This window comes from Bos grunniens, chromosome 5 (genome assembly GCF_055505025.1).
Source record: "Bos grunniens cultivar Pamir isolate PY7600 chromosome 5, Bosgru_T2T1.0, whole genome shotgun sequence".
Classification (NCBI taxonomy): domain Eukaryota; kingdom Metazoa; phylum Chordata; class Mammalia; order Artiodactyla; family Bovidae; genus Bos; species Bos grunniens.
Genome location: NC_141169.1, coordinates 68,363,910 through 68,382,007, shown reverse-complemented (window position 1 = coordinate 68,382,007; position 18,098 = coordinate 68,363,910). Strand labels below are relative to the sequence as shown.

At 44.1% G+C, this 18,098-nt stretch overlaps 1 protein-coding gene across 3 annotated transcripts in view; it reads right to left on the bottom strand.

The window, feature by feature from the left end:
* STAB2 (stabilin 2) overlaps positions 1-18,098 on the bottom strand; it is a 172,468-nt gene that overhangs the window by 55,646 nt on the left and 98,724 nt on the right. For all 3 annotated transcript variants that reach the window (XM_086401059.1, XM_086401060.1, XM_086401058.1), the window contains exons 35-41: positions 15,230-15,358; positions 13,925-13,981; positions 12,782-12,877; positions 11,126-11,321; positions 9,541-9,636; positions 3,606-3,651; positions 2,370-2,446 (exon numbers count right to left, since the gene is read on the bottom strand). In XM_086401059.1, the coding sequence (XP_086257185.1) occupies positions 2,370-2,446; positions 3,606-3,651; positions 9,541-9,636; positions 11,126-11,321; positions 12,782-12,877; positions 13,925-13,981; positions 15,230-15,358 (697 nt within the window). The remainder of the gene's footprint in view (positions 1-2,369; positions 2,447-3,605; positions 3,652-9,540; positions 9,637-11,125; positions 11,322-12,781; positions 12,878-13,924; positions 13,982-15,229; positions 15,359-18,098) is intronic.

Below are 18,098 nucleotides of genomic sequence, written 5' to 3'. Positions count from 1 at the left end.
AAAGACGTTCCATGTTCATTGATGGAGAGAATTAATATTGTTAAGGTGGCATTACTCCCTATATCTGATCTACAGATTAAACACAATCTGTCAAAATCCCAGTTGATTTCTTTGCAAAAACTGACAAGATTATTCTAAAACTTGTATATCAATTCAAATGGCCCAGAACAGTCAAAACAATCTTTAAAAAAAAGAGCAGAGTTGGAGGACTCACACTCCCTAATTTCAAAACTTACTACAAAGCTTCAGTAATAAAGACAGAGTGGAACTGGCAGAAGGATCCATATGGAATTAAGAGTCCAGAAATAAACTCAAACATCTGTGGTCAACTGATTTGCCGCAAAGGTGCCAATATGTTATTTCCATAACAGGAAGAATGATCTTTTCGAAAACTGATACTGAGACAATTAGATATCCATATGCGAAAGAATGAATTTGGACCTCACTATATATACAAAAGAGCTTCTCTGATGGCTCAGTGGTAAAGAATCCACCTGTAAAGCAGGAGACATGGGTTCGATCCCCGGGTGGGGACGATTCCTGGAGGAGGGCATGACAACCTACTCCAGTATTCTTGTCTGGAGAATCCCATGGACTGAGGAGCCTGGCGGGCTACAGTCCATAGAGTTGCAAAGAGTCGGACAGACTGAAGAGACTGAGTACGCAGGCATGTATACAAAAGTCAATTCCAAGTGGATCTAAGATCTGGAGTCCCAAGGTGTGTGTATGAGTCCTGGCTTGCCCTTCATTCACCATGTGACTTTAGACAAATGACTTAATTAGTATGAATTTTGGGGTACACCCATACAAGCTTATGCACAGGTTTGGATAATGTATATGAAAGTTTTATAGAAATATTGAGCATTATATTAACTTACAGATGACAAAATGATGCAAAGAGAAGTCAAGCAGCTGTCCCCAGGTAACATACACTGTAAGAATATAGACTTAAACCCAAGGAGTCTGACGACAGGACTGTTTATAACAGCTGCCGTTTTGCTATCTCCCCGCAAAACGGGGGTCAAGAGAAATCACAGTTACTTGTCTTTCCATTGTTTTCACTGGTATGTTGAACACATCCTACTTCAGGGAACACCTGAGACAATCCCCAGGGTCAGATGGTCTAGAATGCAAATTGGTGAGGACTTCCCTGGTGATCCAGTGGTTAAGCGTCCACCTGCTTTATAAAGCAAGGGCCATGGGTCCAATCCCTGCTCTGGGAAGATTCCATGTGCTGCAGGGCAACTAAGCCCGTGTGCCACAAGTACTGAAGCCCGCATGTGCTAGAGCCTGTGCTCTGCAACAAGAGAAGCCACCATAATAAGAAACCTGTGCACCACAGCTAGAGAGTAGCCTCCCACTCACCACAACCAGAAAAAGCTAACGCAAGCCCAAATTTAATTAATTAATAAAAAAAAGAAAGCAAACTGGTGCAATCATTGTCTAGCTCCACCACAGTCTGGACTGAAGCCCTCGTGGACACAGTGTCAAGAGAAAATGATGCTGTTTCCATTTTTTTCTAGCACTGAATATGTATTGGTCACCATAAGAGCGTTAGCTCATATTTATTGAGTGCTCTGTGCCAGGAATGTTCACAGGTATTAATTAAGTCATGCTGCCATCCAACAATCCACTGAGCAAGATTCTCTTATGACCTACAACTTACAGATGACAAAATGATGCAAAGAGCAGTCAAGCAACTGTCCCCAGGTAACACAAAGTATAAGAACATGGATTTGAACCCAAGGAGTCTAACATCGGGGCTGTTTTTGACAGCTGTCTCATTCTGTTGTTGTACGTGGAGAGGTCATTTCATCCCAAATTGCTCTGCAAGGGACATAGTTTTATGTTTACTTTAAGGGTAGTTTAGAGACCACCCAAGGCCATGTGGGGAGTGGGAAAAAGAACCAGGGCTCAAGCCTCTTTGTGTCCCATTTCAGAGTCCCCATGCCCATGCCACACCCTTGGTCAGCCAAATCCATGATTGTTAAAGCTCTCCAGGTGATTCCAATTGTGGCCAAGACTTAGAGAAGAGAACCAGGGCAGTGGCCCCGGACGTTCCAAAACCAACACATCTAATCCGTGAATAGTAGGTGTCCTGTCCCTGAATGAGGTCAGCCACCCTACCACATCCAGTTCCCCATCACTGCTCATTAGCAGCTGTCCATTTATTTATTTTTGGCCTCATCACATGGCAAGTGGGATCTTAGTTCCCTGACTAGGGATCGAATCCACACCCCTTGCATTGGCAGCATGAAGTCTTAACCACAGGACCACCAGGGAAGTCCTGCAGCTGCCCAGTTAGTCTGCAGAAACACAGATCTCTCAATAGCTTGGGTTACCCTCCACCTAGCAAATTCCTTACTTACCTGTGCAGACGGTCCCATTCCCCTGGAACCCTGCTGCACATTTGCACAAGGCTGTGCCATCCAGATTGAGAAGACAGCTGCCAAGAGAAAGGGCAAGTGGTGTTTACAGAAAAATGCACAACATCCCGCCTCCTGCCTGGATGGGACTCACAATACCCTTCCCCCTAGGATCCCAGCTCCTGCCCCATGAGGCACTCAGAGGTCCTCCCTAAGGCCTGGGAGGAGAGTTGATCCCTAGCACAGCCCTGCCATGGGCAGCTAAAACTGCAGTCACTTGTCAGGCAAACAACAGAGTGTGTACATCGAGGCATTGGTCCAAGGATACAGAGGGCAGCTGCCCATCTTCAGAGAGCATCCTATGTGCTCAAACCTATACTTCACACACTATTTGACGTAACCTACACAATATCCAGTAGCCCTAACCGGTAGGTCTATCATTCTTCCCATTTTACAGATGAGGAGACCAAGGCTTAGAGGCCTTAAATAAGTGGATCAAGGTTATACAATCAATGGAAACAACAGAGGCTGATTCAAGTCTAACTCCAGCTTCTGGATTCTTAATGAATTAACCCATTAGCTCCTCTGAGTGTTATGAATATGAAGTTCACTTATGAAGACAGAAGGCTTGGCTGTGAATTGCAAGTAAGGTTTGATGAAATTGAGGCCCATCAGGCTCCCTCTGCTTCTGTGAAAGGGTCCCTGTGGCTTGAAGGGGGGTAACAACTGGCACTCTGCCAACGTGTCAGGTAGCTCAGGGGGCAGCTTGTTCAAAAGGCTGGATCTGGCAAACTGACGGTGGCCTCATTTTTAGTTTTTACTTAAATCAGCCCTGGGATTTCTTTGGAAGGAATGATGCTAAAGCTGAAACTCCAGTACTTTGGCCACCTCATGCGAAGAGTTGACTCATTGGAAAAGACTCTGATGCTGGGAGGGATTGGGGGCAGGAGGAGAAGGGGACGACAGAGGATGAGATGGCTGGATGGCATCACTGACTTGATGGACGTGAGTCTCAGTGGACTCCGGGAGTTGGTGATGGACAGGGAGGCCTGGCGTGCTGCGATTCATGGGGTCGCAAAGAGTCGGACACAACTGAGTGACTGATCTGACCTGATCTGATCATAAATCCTCAGAAATGGTCTCAGGAAGCTTCTTCCCTAAAGATGGGGTCTGGTGGACACATACTATTAGGAAAAATCCCCTTTGCATCACTCCCAAAGGTGGCCAGAGGGCACCTACTTGGCACTGGTGTGGCAGGTCCCGTTGCAGTTGTCTTTTGTGATCGCTGCAAAAAGAGAACCAAATGCTGTCAGACTTTTTAAAATAAATCTCACTCAAGAATATTCTTTTAGTACTTGGTGATAGGAAATGATTCAGTTCCTCACAGGTTAACTGGTACACATCATGGGAACTATGTGACCATGTAAGTTCTCTTTTACCTTGGTTTCTAGGAAGCTCAGAGACAAATCTGAAGGTCAAATACACCGATGGAGTGTCTCCTGTGTGCTAGGTGGTGAGGCTGCACACTGCTCCCCGGGGTTTAACTTCCTATTTTATTGGGTTGGCCACAAAGTTCATGTGGGTTTTTGTAAGAGCTTAGGAAGGGCCCAAATGAATTTTTTGGCCAACCCAATGTTTATACTTTCTATGTTCCTTATTCTTTTTTTTCATCATTTTGCTACAGAGTGATATAAACAAGCAAATTTCTTGTTTGGTCACTAAGATATGTCCTACTCTTTTGTGACCCCATGGACTGTAGCTCCCCAGGCTCCTCAATCTATGGGATTTCTCAGGCAAGAATACTGGGGTGGGTTGCCATTTCCTTCTCTAGGGGATCTTCCCAATCCAGGGATCAAACCCACAACCCCCATCACCACTGGCAAGTGTATTCTTTACTGCTGAGCCACCAGGGAAGCCCAAATAAGCAAATACCTAATTATAATTAAGTTGTTGTTGTTTTGCATGTACAAAAATAGCCCAGAGCCTGGCATGCAGCAGGTACTCACTACCTATTTGCTGAATGAATTCCTAAGTTTCCTGGAACAATATTACGTTCTTATTCTTGGATGCCCAGCTAACATACTTCCTGGCAGGGGAGGATCAGGCAAGAAATTGTTAGAGATGATGGAAAAGTACCCACTGGGCTGGTCGCTCAGGCTAAGAGCTTTTGGGAAAGAAATCCTGTTAGGCCTGGCCAAGTTATATAGAAGGTCCTGAAACAGAGGCCTGGCTGTGAGAGTGGTTGTGCTTCTGTGAGAGGGAACATTTACAGACTCCGATGAGCTAGGTGGATGCAGTGCCATTCTGTGCCTTTACGTGCGCTAGTCCCTGAGTCCGGAAATCTCTTTCTCTCTGTTCTGTTTCTGAAATCCCAGCCACCTTTTAGGGCCCCCTCTCTGGAATCTGCTCTAGACCTTTGATTCAGTTAACTGATAGAGACCACGTGGTGTGCTCTTTTGAGAAGGATGTGGCGCCCCTATCTGACCTCAGAGGGAAGAGTGCAATGATCAATTAACCAATTAACGATGTCTGACATGACTCGGGAGTGGGGAGTTTGCATGTGAACAAAGGATAATCTAGTCTGGTGGAGAGGTGCTTTACTCTGCACTCTTATATTGCAATTTTTTGAATATGACTGAACATTTATTTCCATTACTAGGCTGAAGCTCCTTGTACAGATTGTGCTCCTTGTACAGACTGTGCACTGGAGATCAGGCTGGAAAACTGGGCAAGTGCCAACTGGCAAATAGCTTTGTACTACACCCTCCTAACAGAAACAGAAGATATTAAGAAGAAGTGGTAAGAATATACAGAAGACCTATACAAAAAAGATCTTTATGACCCAGATAACCATGATGGTGTGATCACTCACCTAGAGCCAGACATCCTGGAATGCAAAGTCAAGTGGGCTTTAGGAAGCATCACTAAGAACAAAGCTAGTGGAGGTGATGGAATTCCACTTAAGCTATTTCAAATCCTAAAAAGATGATGTTGTGAAAGTGCTACATTGAATATGTCAGCAAATTTGGAAGACTCAGCAGTGGCTATAGGACTGGAAAAGGTCAGTTTTCATTCCAATCCCAAAGAAAGGCAATGCCAAAGAATGCTCAAACTACCGCACAATTGCACTCATCTCACACGCTAGTAAAGTGATGCAAAATTCTCCAAGCCAGGCTCCAACAGTATGTGAACCATGAACTTCCAGATGTTCAAGCTGGATTTAGAAAAAGCAGAGGAACCAGAGATCAAATTGCCGACATCCGCTGGATCACTGAAAAAGCAAGAGAGTTCCAGAAAAACATCTACTTCTGTTTTATTGACTACACCAAAGCCTTTGACTGTGTGGATCACAACAAACTGGAAAATTCTTCAAGAGATGGGAATACCAGGCCACCTGACCTGTCTCCTGAGAAATCTGTATGCAGGTCAAGAAGCAACAGTTAGAACTGGACATGGAACAACAGACTGGTTCCAAATTGGGAAAGGAGTACATCAAGGCTGTATACTGTCACCCTGCTTAGTTAACTTATACGCAGAGTACATCATGAGAAATGCTGGGCTGGATGAAGCACAAGCTGGAATCAAGATTCCTGGGAGAAATATCAATCACCTCAGATATGCAGATGATACCACCCTTATGGCAGAAAGTGAAGAAGAACTAAAGAACCTCTTGATGAAAGTGAAAGAGGAGAGTGAAAAAGTTGGCTTAAAACTCAACATTCAGAAAACTAAGATCATGGCATCTGGTCCCATCACTTCATGACAAATAGATGGGGAAACAGTAGAAACAGTGAGAGACTTTATATTTTGGGGGGCTCCAAAATCACTGCAGATGGTGACTGCAGCCATGAAATTAAGATGCTTGCTCCTTGGAAGAAAAGTTATGATCAACCTAGACAGCATATTAAAAAGCAGAGATATTACTTTGCTGACAAAGTTCCATCTAGTCAAAGCTATGGTTTTTCCAGTAGTCATGTATGGATATGAGAGTTGGACTATAAAGAAAGCTGAGAGCCGAAGAATTGATGCTTTTGAACTGTGGTGTTGAAGAAGACTGTTAAGAGTCCCTTGGACTGCAAGGAGATCCAACCAGTCCATCCTAAAGGAAATCAGCCCTGAATATCCATTGGAAGTACTGATGCTGAAGCTGAAACTCCAATACTTTGGCCACCTGATCCAAGGAACTGACTCATTGGAAAAGACCCTGATGCTGGGAAAGATGGAAGGTGGGAGGAGAAGGGGACAACAAAGGATGAGATGGTTGGATGACATCACTGACTCAATGGACATGAGTTTGAATAAACTCTGGGAGTTGGTGATGGACAGGGAGGTCTGGGGTGCTGCAGTCCATGGGGTTGCAAAGAGTCGGACATGACTGAGTGACTGAACTGAACACCCTCCTAAGGTGTTTTTCCTATAGGCAATGAAATTTCTCCTCCTGGAAGCAATGGAGAATCACAGCAGGTCACTAAGTCCTGGGGTGTGGGTGGGAAATAATACTAGTCAAGATGTTTATGCCCCCTGTCCCCAGTTCATACTTTGAAATGTAATCTGTAATATGTTTGTACTTGAAGGTGGGGACTTAGGTGATTAGGTCATGAGTGTGGAATCTTCATGAATGAAACTAATGTCCTTATAAGTGAGACCCTGGAGAGTTCCCTTGCCCCTTCTGCCATCACGTGGGAAGACAGCCCTCTACAACCCAGAAGAGGGCCGTCACCAGAACCCAGCCATGCTGGCACCCTGATTCTGAATGCTAGCCTCCAGAACAAAATAACTTTCTGTTGTTTATAAGCCACTCAGTCTATGGTACTTTGTTATAGCCTGAACAGACCAAGACATCTATGCTTTAGATGGTTCTGTGTGGCAGCAGCGTGAAGAATGGAATGGAGGAAAATGTGACAGAAGGCAAAGAGATGGATCACAAGGGTACTGGTGAGAGGAGCAGCAGGAGGAAGGAGCTGAAATAGTTCACCTATGGTATTAGGGACAGGGCAGGGGGAGGCTGAGAGGGTGGCTCCAAGACTGGGTGAGCAGGCGGGGGTGGACTGGGGTCTTTCTCCACAGTAGAGAAAGCAGGAAGAAGATGAGTCTGGTGGTTCATCGTTGGCCCCGCTTTCTTCCCCTCATGGCACAAATACACCTCCAACTGCTTAATGACACCTATGTCTCCAGCCTTGGCCTCACTCTTGAGACTTCCACCCACACACTCACATCTGCTCTACAGTGACTGTCTGGAAACCCGCATTTTCCCCAGACTGCCAGCTGCTGGGGCAGGGACCACACACTGCTCATTGCCGTGTCCTCCAGCAGGAGCTCCATGTGTCTGATGAATGAATGAGTGAGCTAATACCTCCTGGGAATCTCCACCTGGGTGTTCTCCCGCTCCTCAATCTCACCCTCCTGCCCCTAAGCTGGACTCTTCCAGAACTGGCCCATCATCTACACAGTGGACCCCTCCCTCCCTCTTCCTTTCTTCTGTATCTCTAGTCACCTCGTGCTCTTGATTTTAACTCATTTGGCAATTAAGTGTCTTCGTTTTCCCTGCCACAGTCAGGCCACCACCTTGGTTCAGATTTTTGTTAACTGCCTCCTGAAAACCTGTGCAGCCTCCAGGTTGTTCCCTGTCCTTTAAACGTGGTTGGTCCTCCTGTGCACACGAGGGTAGTTTATGCTACAACAGATGACCTCCTGATTATCCTTGGCTGTCACTTTTGTCTTGCTCTATTTCAGGGATTCCCCCAGGTTGTCTTCCTGTTTATGTGACCCCGTTGCTCCCTACTTCCCTCTCCCAGACCCTCTAAACCCTTGTTTGGAACACCAGCATTTTACATCTGTTCTAGGGTATCTCCTTGGCTTGAGACCATTTACACTCCAACTTTAGCTTTTCAATGAAATCTGTGTTACCCTGATTTTTAGCATCACCTGAAGTTTTGGGCAAAGACACTCTTTCTGATAACTCCATATCCCTGGAGCTTTCATTGGGCTGTCAGGCACCTGTGACTCCTCTCCAGCTCCCGCCCCAGAAGAGGGGGACTCTCTGATACCTGCTTCCAGGGGTAATTTCTCCAGTCCAGTGTCAGAATGACCTTTCTAAAACACAAATCACATCATACTGCTGACTTGCTCAAAACCCTTAAAAGGCTTCCCAACAGGAAGCTTCAGCAGAAGGTCCATCACCCTTAGGCTTCCATGACCTGACTCCTGCCCACATCTCTAGCCTGTTCTCATTCCACGTTCCTCTTTGCCCCTATATTCCTCTCATCCTGCAATCCTGTGGTTCTGTAGATGTGCAGAACTCCCCCACATCTTTGGGCTTTTCCATAAGCTTCTTTCTGTGAAATTTTCTCTCCTCATCACTCTCACAGGGACACATAAGGAATCATCAGTGCAGTAGGAAGGGGGAGGGTTCAGGAAAATGGACTGGCTCAGACCCTACTGAGAGTGGGAAATAAATTGATATAATCTCTTGGCAATAAGTAGCAAACTTTTCCCCCAAAGTACCAACTGCTAACTCAGAAATTCCATCTCAAGGAATCTAACCAAATGGATTAATAAGATAAATGCAAATATATATGAATATATACACACATATGCATGAATATATATATATATATATATATATATGAATGAAATAGTCTTTGCAGCATTGTTTATGATAGCAGAAAACTAATTTTAAGAACATGGTAAACAGAATGGCTACCCACTCCAGTATTCCTGCCTGGAAGATTCCATGGACAGAGGAACCTGGTGGGGTACAGTCCATGGCGTTGCAAAGAGTCAGACACGACTGAGCCACTAACACAGTCTGATGATCGGATATTATATAGAAATTAAGAAAAAATGATATTTCTCTATGTATTTATCACATGAAAAGATATTGATCATATATATTATGTGAAGTGAGAGACTCACAAAACTGTGTGCAGAGCATGGCCCATACACATGTCTATACCTAGAAAAAGGCTGGAAGGCCAATATGAAATACTAATGATAGTTTTCTCCCTGCCTTGGGAGTATGAATAATTTTTATTTTCTTTTTAATGCTTTTATTTTACAAACTATTTTTGCTGCCAGTAGGAATTATTGCCAAAGAAAGAAATGAAGATGCCATTTCCGTTTTGGGAGGAAAAAATAGAGAACAGATCACAAGTACCAGAAGGTTGGCTCTTACCACTGTCACATTTCACTCCTCGCCAGCCCACGTCACAGTCGCAGGCACCATCACCCAGGGGTCCTTGATTGCATCTCCCATGGACACAAGTACACACTAAGTGGAAACACAGCCATGCATTGTCAGGTTTTTGACCTGTGTTCAATAACTCACTTTTGATTTACTACAAAGGTTCACTTCTGCATTTAAATTCTCCAGTCCACTTCCAGATAATTAGTGTCACTAATGGGTGGGTGCGGGAAGGGATTGGATTCCCAGGAAGGGCAGGGGGCATAGGAGTGTGCTAAATGGTGAAACAGGTTGTGCTTCAACAAAGACCACCCTCTGGGGACTGTGTAGCACTGCGGGGCAGTGACCCAAGCAGTGTGAGAGCGTCCTTGGCTCAGGTTATCAGAGGAGCCAAGGCTATGTGGGATCCCTTGGGATGGAACCATGTTTATTCCCTAGGAGTAGGTTTCAGAGAGAAGTCTGCTAGGATCCTATAAACCTGGTGAGACACTGCCTTCATTGACTACACAGAAATGCAGATTCCTTTGTTATGCAGCAGTGTGGTGAGTGTCTTTAGGAACTGGAAGAAAGCTAAGGATGCCTTTCTCAGAAAAAAGCATTCAGCCTTGGGGGTTTGCTGGGCCCTGTGAGGATCATCTGTGGATCCTAGGTTAGGAAATCCTGCACAAATGCAAGTATATAATTCTCCCATATAACACAGAAAAAACCAGCACAGTAATGCCAATTACATATTATACAGCCCAATTATAATGATTCAATTATATATTGATTTTGTCTGGCTTGGGCTGGCTGATGAGAAAACAGTGATAGCCAGGTCACACGCATGACTCTCAATAGAAGGTAGAAAAAATGCTTTGTTTTCCCATCACGGATTAGAAAATCCCTTCTTTCCTGTCAGCCCCCTCATAAGTGTGTGCCCCTGGCCACAAGAAAGTCAGGGTGAGAGACTGCAGGTGACTTAGCTAAAACAGATCACAATTTTCGTAAAAACAACATAAAGCATGTGGCTGGCTGTGTGGGCCAATAGAGTGACCATCACATAAAGGGCCTGATTCAAGAACAAGGCTTTGGAGGGCAGCAGGGTGTGCATTCAAATCTCACCAGGTGTGACGTTGGGGGAAGTCATTCAACCTCTTTGCCTTAAGTCTTCATTTGTAAAAAGGGGGCATGAACACTCCAGTATATATGGTTTCCGTGTGGATTAAATGAGATAATGTGCACAGAGCTGCTTTTCAAACAATCACACAATGTCCAAAACTGAGTGTAACCACAGAGACCAGGGCCCACAGACTAATACAGAAACATGGGTGGGTTGGACAATGTCAATGAGCAGACTGGAGTGGGCTGGTAGATGCAGGTTAGTCAGTACAGAAAATGTTTGGTGTTGCTGCCAGTGCAAATTACACAACACGGAAGTTCTTGTAATTTACATGATAATGGCGGCGGGGGCGAGGTGGTGGGGGGTGGATTCCAGCCTGCCCTGGACACCAGCTGGTTAGGGAGCACGTATTTAGACTCTTTCCTCCTGCACTTCCGGTTGGTTTGGGGAGCCCGCTGGGGGTGGTGGGGTACGCACCTTGGTCGCAGTGGATGCCGTACTTGCCCTCAGCGCAGGTCTCACAGGCCGTCCCGCTGAAGCCCCGCCCACACTCACACACGCCTGTGCCATTGGCTCCGTCCAAGCAGATCCCATTTCCGAAGCAGACGTTCTCAGGTTTCCCTGGGCAAGGCTGGCACTGGGGGCCAAAGTAGCCCGCGCAGCATTCTCTTGTCTGAAACAGAAGGGCCAGGCTGGGTGGGGACAGGGCCATACCGCTGTCCTTTGGACGTGTCCAGCCACAGTGTGGACATTTTGCAGGCGGGACTGCATGCGTGCCCGTAGCCTTAAACATGTGGAATGGTTATAAGGGACGGGGACAGCATCCCCCAAGAACGGGGCAGGGGGCATGCAATTTCCACGGGTGCCAGCACCAGCATGGAGGCTTCTGCTGAAGAGCTAGGAAGGACCTGAAGGAAAAAGGCAAGCAGGAAGAGAGGGTGAAGAAAAGTGAGAAGGGAGGAGGGGCAGCAGGAAGAGAGTCATGTAGGTGATGCCAGATGGGCCCTGTTGTTGTTTAGTCGCTAAGTGGTCTCCGACTCTTTGCGACTCCATAGACTGTAGTCTGCCAGACTCCTCTGTCCATGGGATTTCCCAGGCAAGAATACTGGAGCGGGTTGCCATTTCCTTCTGCAGGGGATCTTCCCGACCCAGGGATGGAACCCATGTCTCCTGCATTGCAGGCGGATTCTTTACCACTGAGCCACCTGGGAGGGGCCCTGGTCATCCCCAAACCTGGCCCCTGTGTGTTGTGTTATTTCATCTGGTACTGAAGGTTGGGAGCCAGGTGAGACCTCTGATGTTCTATAATGACTCTTATTTCCGGGAAGCCCTGCAGGATTATCTGCTTGCTTGGGCCTGCTTTTATTCTTGAGTGCACTAAAACACAACATCTCCTGCAGCTGCATGCTCCACAACTTAACAGCTGAATCACTTGCCTCTAGGATTGGCAGAGGCTGTGTCTTCTGTGAAAGGAGTGGGACAGGATGTTATAGAGAATTTTCCTGCAGATTCCAAAGCCATAGCCGAGAGGTCCCTAGCCCTGGGGTTCCACTTTTCTAAATGACCAGGCGCCCCTGTTCTTGCTTTAGGGAGTTGCCCATTTCCTGTCTCTTTCCCTTTCTTGTGAGAACAGGAAGATCCTCTTAGCCTCCTGGTCCCTCTGTTTCTTCATCATGAGACTGAAAATTGCAGCTGTCACCAATGTACTGACTTGTAGGGCTATCCTGAGTTTTAGTGCTACTCTGGCTATTTTGAGTGACCACTGTAATGGAGATAATGAGGGGACTTCCCTGGAGGTCCACTGGTTAAGAATCCGCCTTGTAATGCAGGGCATGTGGGTTTCAGCCCTGGTCAGGGAACTAAGATCCCACATATCATGGGGCAACTCAGCTCATGCACCAGAACTAGAGAGCCCATGTGCCACAACGAAAGATCCTACATGATGCAGTGAAGGTCTCATATGCTGCAACTAAGACCTGATGCAGCTAAATAAATAAATATTTAAAAATAATGAGAAGGAAGGCAAGATGGCAGAAGGAATCCATGCAAAAGCACTTTGAAAAGTATAGCATGTGATCATGTTTCTCAATATTACTGCCATTGTTAGAAGGCTTATTAAATTGTTATACTCACAATGACGGTTTTCACACACTTTGGCTGGCACCCTAAGAACGGGGATCGCCTGCCCATGAAATAAATGGTATAGAGACATCTCCTCATCTCTTGGCCCTATGAAATAACAGCAATTATATTAATATTAGCTTTTCAGTTAGGACAAAGCTTTCCAATCTCTGAAAGCAAGGGGGTGGGTGATACATTGCTGTCTCTCTAATTGAAATGTTCTGGAAAGGGAGGGGGTCGGCTTCTTGGAGCTGCTTCATAAAAAAGAAAATGCAACATTGAAATGTTGGCTGCCAGAATACTAGGTGGCAAAATGCAGATAATTATCCCTTAAAGTGATACTCCATAAAGAGAACTTTTCTTTAGAAGATTAGTTAAAGTTAGGAAGAATCATAGAGTATCTCAGATAAAAGCATCTTCCCAACCCTCCACATTGAACTGAGACTTAGTTTCTTTTTATTTATTGGTTGATGGTTGCCTGGTCTGAGGCAGGATTAAAGCTGTTTACAAAGACTTATACAAGAGTAAATGCAAACTCAAGTAAGAAGAGTCAGCATTGTTATTGTCATAAATTGCTATTGTGCCATGGAAGGTGCGTGTGTGTTGATTCTTTGTAATTGTTGGATCCTCTGAAGCACTTTTTTCCTGTAAACAGGTATAAGAAACATAGACAGGTCATTCATTCAGAGATATGTGTATCGCCCCCCAAGTCTGTCATGTGTTTCTTTGCGAAAGTTAGTTATAACTTCAACCATAAAGGGAATCAGGAAGGTGGGACTCCTCAAGGCTTGAAACAGTGTTTCTGTGAAGTCCACTTCCTCTGATAAGATATCCTGCTCCTGTCCTCAACCAGCTACTGGGATATGAAAGATGTAGAAACTGAAAAATCCCTTCTTCCATTGGGCGCTGATTGAGATGAGCTCCTGTTTCTATTTATTTATTAATAAAAATTTGGTTCAAATTTGCTTTGGTTCAAAACAGTGGATTCAAGACTTTAGAAAGATGCATACAAGATTAAGAAGGTGAGATTAAATTAAAACCCAGTGAAGGAAGGAGGGCAGTGAAATGAGGTGTGCTGGAGACTCACTTTCTAATTCAGACCTTCCTGTGATCCAGAAACAGTTTTATCAAAGAAGATATCAAAGAAATACTTACTAGCGGTTTAGTTCCAAATGGGCAGATGGGCGGCTGGGGACACTTTCCACACTTTCCCTTGGTAAAACACAGAGGCAAAGTGAGTATTTCATGGTTATTACTTTTAATCAAAACAAGGTTGCAAATATTTTCCAGACTTGAGGCTGAAGGTTTCAGGCTATAGAAATGCAAATCAGAAGCTCATCTGGCTAACCTCTTTCCTGTCCTTTGAGCCAAACACTTCAGCTACTTCGGGTCATGGACATTGGAGCATCACTTTCTCCACTATACATTTCAGATGCATGTAATTTTGTAACATGTGCGAGTCTTAACTCAATTAAATCCTAATTCCTTTAACACCAACTCTCATTTATTGAAAACCCGCTATTGAGTGAATTGGGCCAGACTGTGAGATTAAAGAATGCATCACCCACAGTGCCCCCAGCCCTAGGGGCACACTGTCCAACTGAGAGCTCAGCATGGAGGTAATACCCACTGTCATGAGACAAAGATTCGCAGGTGAAGAATGACAGACATTTTAAAAGTATCAGCCTGTTGCAAAACAGGAGGAGGCCAATGTGACTAGTTCTTAACTTGGCACCTATGGATGGTATAGCTTGGTCATTCACAGCTCTCGCTCTGGGGCCAGACTGCCTGGACTTGAACTCCTTCTTTGCCACTTGGTAGCTCTGTGAACCTGGGGATGTCACTTAATCTCTCTATGGCTCATTTTCCCCATCTGCAAAATGGGCAGAGTGATAGTGCTTACTCTGCAGGGTGTTGTGAGGATTCCATGGGTTAATACATGTAAAATGTTTGGAGCAGTGCCTAGCACATAAAAAGTGCCCAACAGATGTTAACAGTTATCATTATTACTGAGAGAACCTATACCATCTCATGGAGTAAAAAGTCTCAATTACTTGTCCTATATTATACTGAAATTATCCATTTCCATATTTTCTCTCCTGGTAGATGATGGTGGGCCCAACCCTGCCCATGGGTGTACAGGGCTCCTTCCCTATGCCTATGCTGGGCATGACACATTTTCCTCTTGAGGAAGACCATGGCTTTGAAATCCTGCTCAACACAACCCTTCAGGCAGCCTTTCCAAGGCATACAAGGCACTAGACTGTGAGCCCATTGAGGGCAAGGGTCATGTCTTATTTATTTCTGTAGACCCACAACCAAGTATGCTCTTAGAGATGTTCCTTTAGTGGTTTTTTGAACTGAATTGAGATACTCTGATAGATGAGTCCCAGGCTTTCAAAATTATAAAAAATAAGCCAACACTCTTTAGTTACATCATTGGTCTTGGATAGAACTTACTCGTACGATAGTAGTGTCGTTAATGTCACATCTATTCTTCTGAATTTCCAGCACTTTCCCCAAGCCATGGATCACTCCCTTGTCAGTGGCTACATTGGTGTAGTTTATCGGAGCCTCATTTACATAGAGCTGTGAACAGGAAGGTTAACTATCAATTTTTACTACAGTGGTTTTAAGGGAAATAAGGACGATAGGGATTGGAGGATGTCAACATGATGCTAGCCTAGGAGATTCTGCAATATTCACCTGGCACGTACAGCACATTGTACAGGAGACAGCTCTGCCCTAGGAGAGGGGAGTCTGAGTGACAGTTCTGCACCTGGTGCCTTCTATCTGTGTGACCTTGGGCCAGTTGCTTTTCCTCTTTGAACCTCAATTTCCTCCTTTGTAAAAAGAAGAGGTTGTTCCTGATAATCTCTAAGTTTTCTCTCCATCATCCAAATGATCAGTTTTCACTGTTCAGAAAATTCTGAATCACGATCACTATGTTAGTGCCATTGATAATATGTCTCCAAGGATGTGCTCAGCTGTACTAGTTATTGGTGGCCTCAGAGGTGTAGATGCCTTCCACAGCCAAGACATAGAGAATGAAACTTAGCACCCTTTTAGCATATCTCTGCTTCCTGGTTACCTTGCAAGCACCCCTCAGTAAGACTAAATTACCGTTATACGAGATTAAAAATAGTATTTGAGTGTTTTAGAGTTTGCAAAAATGTGTTCTACCAGATAAACCACTTTCTAGGGTGTGGCGACTGCTCAGAGGTCTGCATTAACCGTATCATGTTTTCCTTGGGGCTTCTCTGGTGTCCGCAGGACGTTTGTACTGTCTTTGTTTGTACCGTCTTTGCCTAGTGTGTCAGTAAGTGTGTAAGACATGGGAACTAAATTTCTAACTTAAATTCAACTTTGAGTTATAACTTGTTTGGTTTTGATTTTTTTAAATGGGAGGATATCTTAATGATTGTTTAGTGCAAAATAAGTAAAGCCATTAATTCATTCCTGAGTATAATTAATATAACTGAAAACAAATGGCTGTTTGAAAACCTGAGGGGTCATACTTGTGTGTGTGTATAGCTGTAGCAGGGCTGAGGTTGGGAGAAGAGGGAATTCTTTGTTGTACTAAACAGATGTCAACTTCATATCTAATGAGCATTTAAAAATGATTACCATCTCCCAAACTCCCCAATGCATCAAGAGTGAAGTGACGCTATTAAGTGTTTAAACTTGAACTTCCACCGACTGTTAAAGTCCCTGATGATTTACTTGGACTCAAGTGAATTTCCGTGGGATGTTGGGCAGAATCATGACTGAGGTGCACAGAAGTGGTCCAGGGCCTGTGGAGGTTTGGAGAAGCAGCAGGGGCCTCACTTGTGGAGTCAAAGGGTGATCACAAAACAAATCTGCAGAATTCCAAGAGGCTGAGCTGATTTAAAATATCAAAATGTCAGAACTTCTGATGTTGTAATACTGTTGATTTGGCATAGAAAAATCTGACAATTTTTATTATGAGATATACTTGAAGAATTACAAGCTGCATTAGAATTTTGATCTGAACACAAATCTCTTCATTTAGACAGCATTTTCCCACATCTCTGTTGTCCTGAGAGTGAATGAGTTATCAATAAAAGCAAAACCTCTATTGTAAGATAGAACTATTTAAGATAAAGTCTCTATTGTAAAAGACAAAAAAAAAAAGCTCTAGATCAAAGACTTTTCAAACACATGGAAAATAAACATGACAGAATCAAAACTGATTCAACTAACCAGAATATTCATTTCTACATGAAGAAATAAACGATAACAAAGATAAAAACAAACATATAAGGTCCTTATCAACAAAAATTGCCTTACCTGGAAAAAAAAAAGGAAATGTATTTAAAAGGATCTCCTCAAAATTATTACACAATAGGTAAGATTATTTATAGGAGTCAGAGGGAAATATTTGGCATTCGATTATTCTCTAAGTAATGAAAAACCAGAAAGACTTAAAAAAAAAACAACCCAAAACCTGAGCATGTTAAGAAAAAAAGCAACTGTACACAAAATTCACTTGGGCTTCAGTGATGATAACACTGAGAATATTGATTCCAAAATTGTGCTTTTTAAAAAAAATTCACTTTTTTACAGGGAACAATATTACCGCTTAAAAATTTGGGATTAAATTTTCATCATTTTAATATAGTGCTTAGTTTCTCCTAAATAATCATTAGTTTTTATTACCTTTTCTTGTGAGAATTTATACCAGAGTCACATAGTGAATTTCTTATTGAATTTTCCGATTGATTGTTTCACTGGTTATTTGACATAGGTACATAGAATTGCATACTGAAATGTTTAAAATATGTATTTAGTCTCAATTCTTTTTACAAATTCTAAACACTTTAAGTGCTTAGAGGTTGTGTGAGATTAATACTGGGATACTGGGGTGGGGGCAGTTGGCCCTAGGTCTGCAGTCTGTATGAACAAGCAATGGTAATATTGTTCATTCATGTGGCTGCTGGATCCTTCCTTCACATGTCAGGTGGCTCCTTACACCCTGGGGCCATGCCACTTTGGGGGGTTACGTTTGTCTGCCAGGTTCCCTGCCATCTTGGAGGTGGCTTGGGGACTGTCTGTTATTAGGAAGCAGAACTGAAGGGCCCTGTGACTGTTGGGATTCAATCCCCAGACCAGTCAGACCACACTGATGGTCTGAGGGCTGGTGATGGGGTGGACAAGGGGGAGCTTCCCAGTCTGGCCTAGTCATTACTTTGTGGTGGAACACAGACAGCTGTCTGCTGTGGATAAGGCTGAGGAAGTGGTCATGAAGATTATCCAATGCGAAAGTGATGGCGGATGGCAGAGCTAGGACGCCCATTGTTTTCAGAGG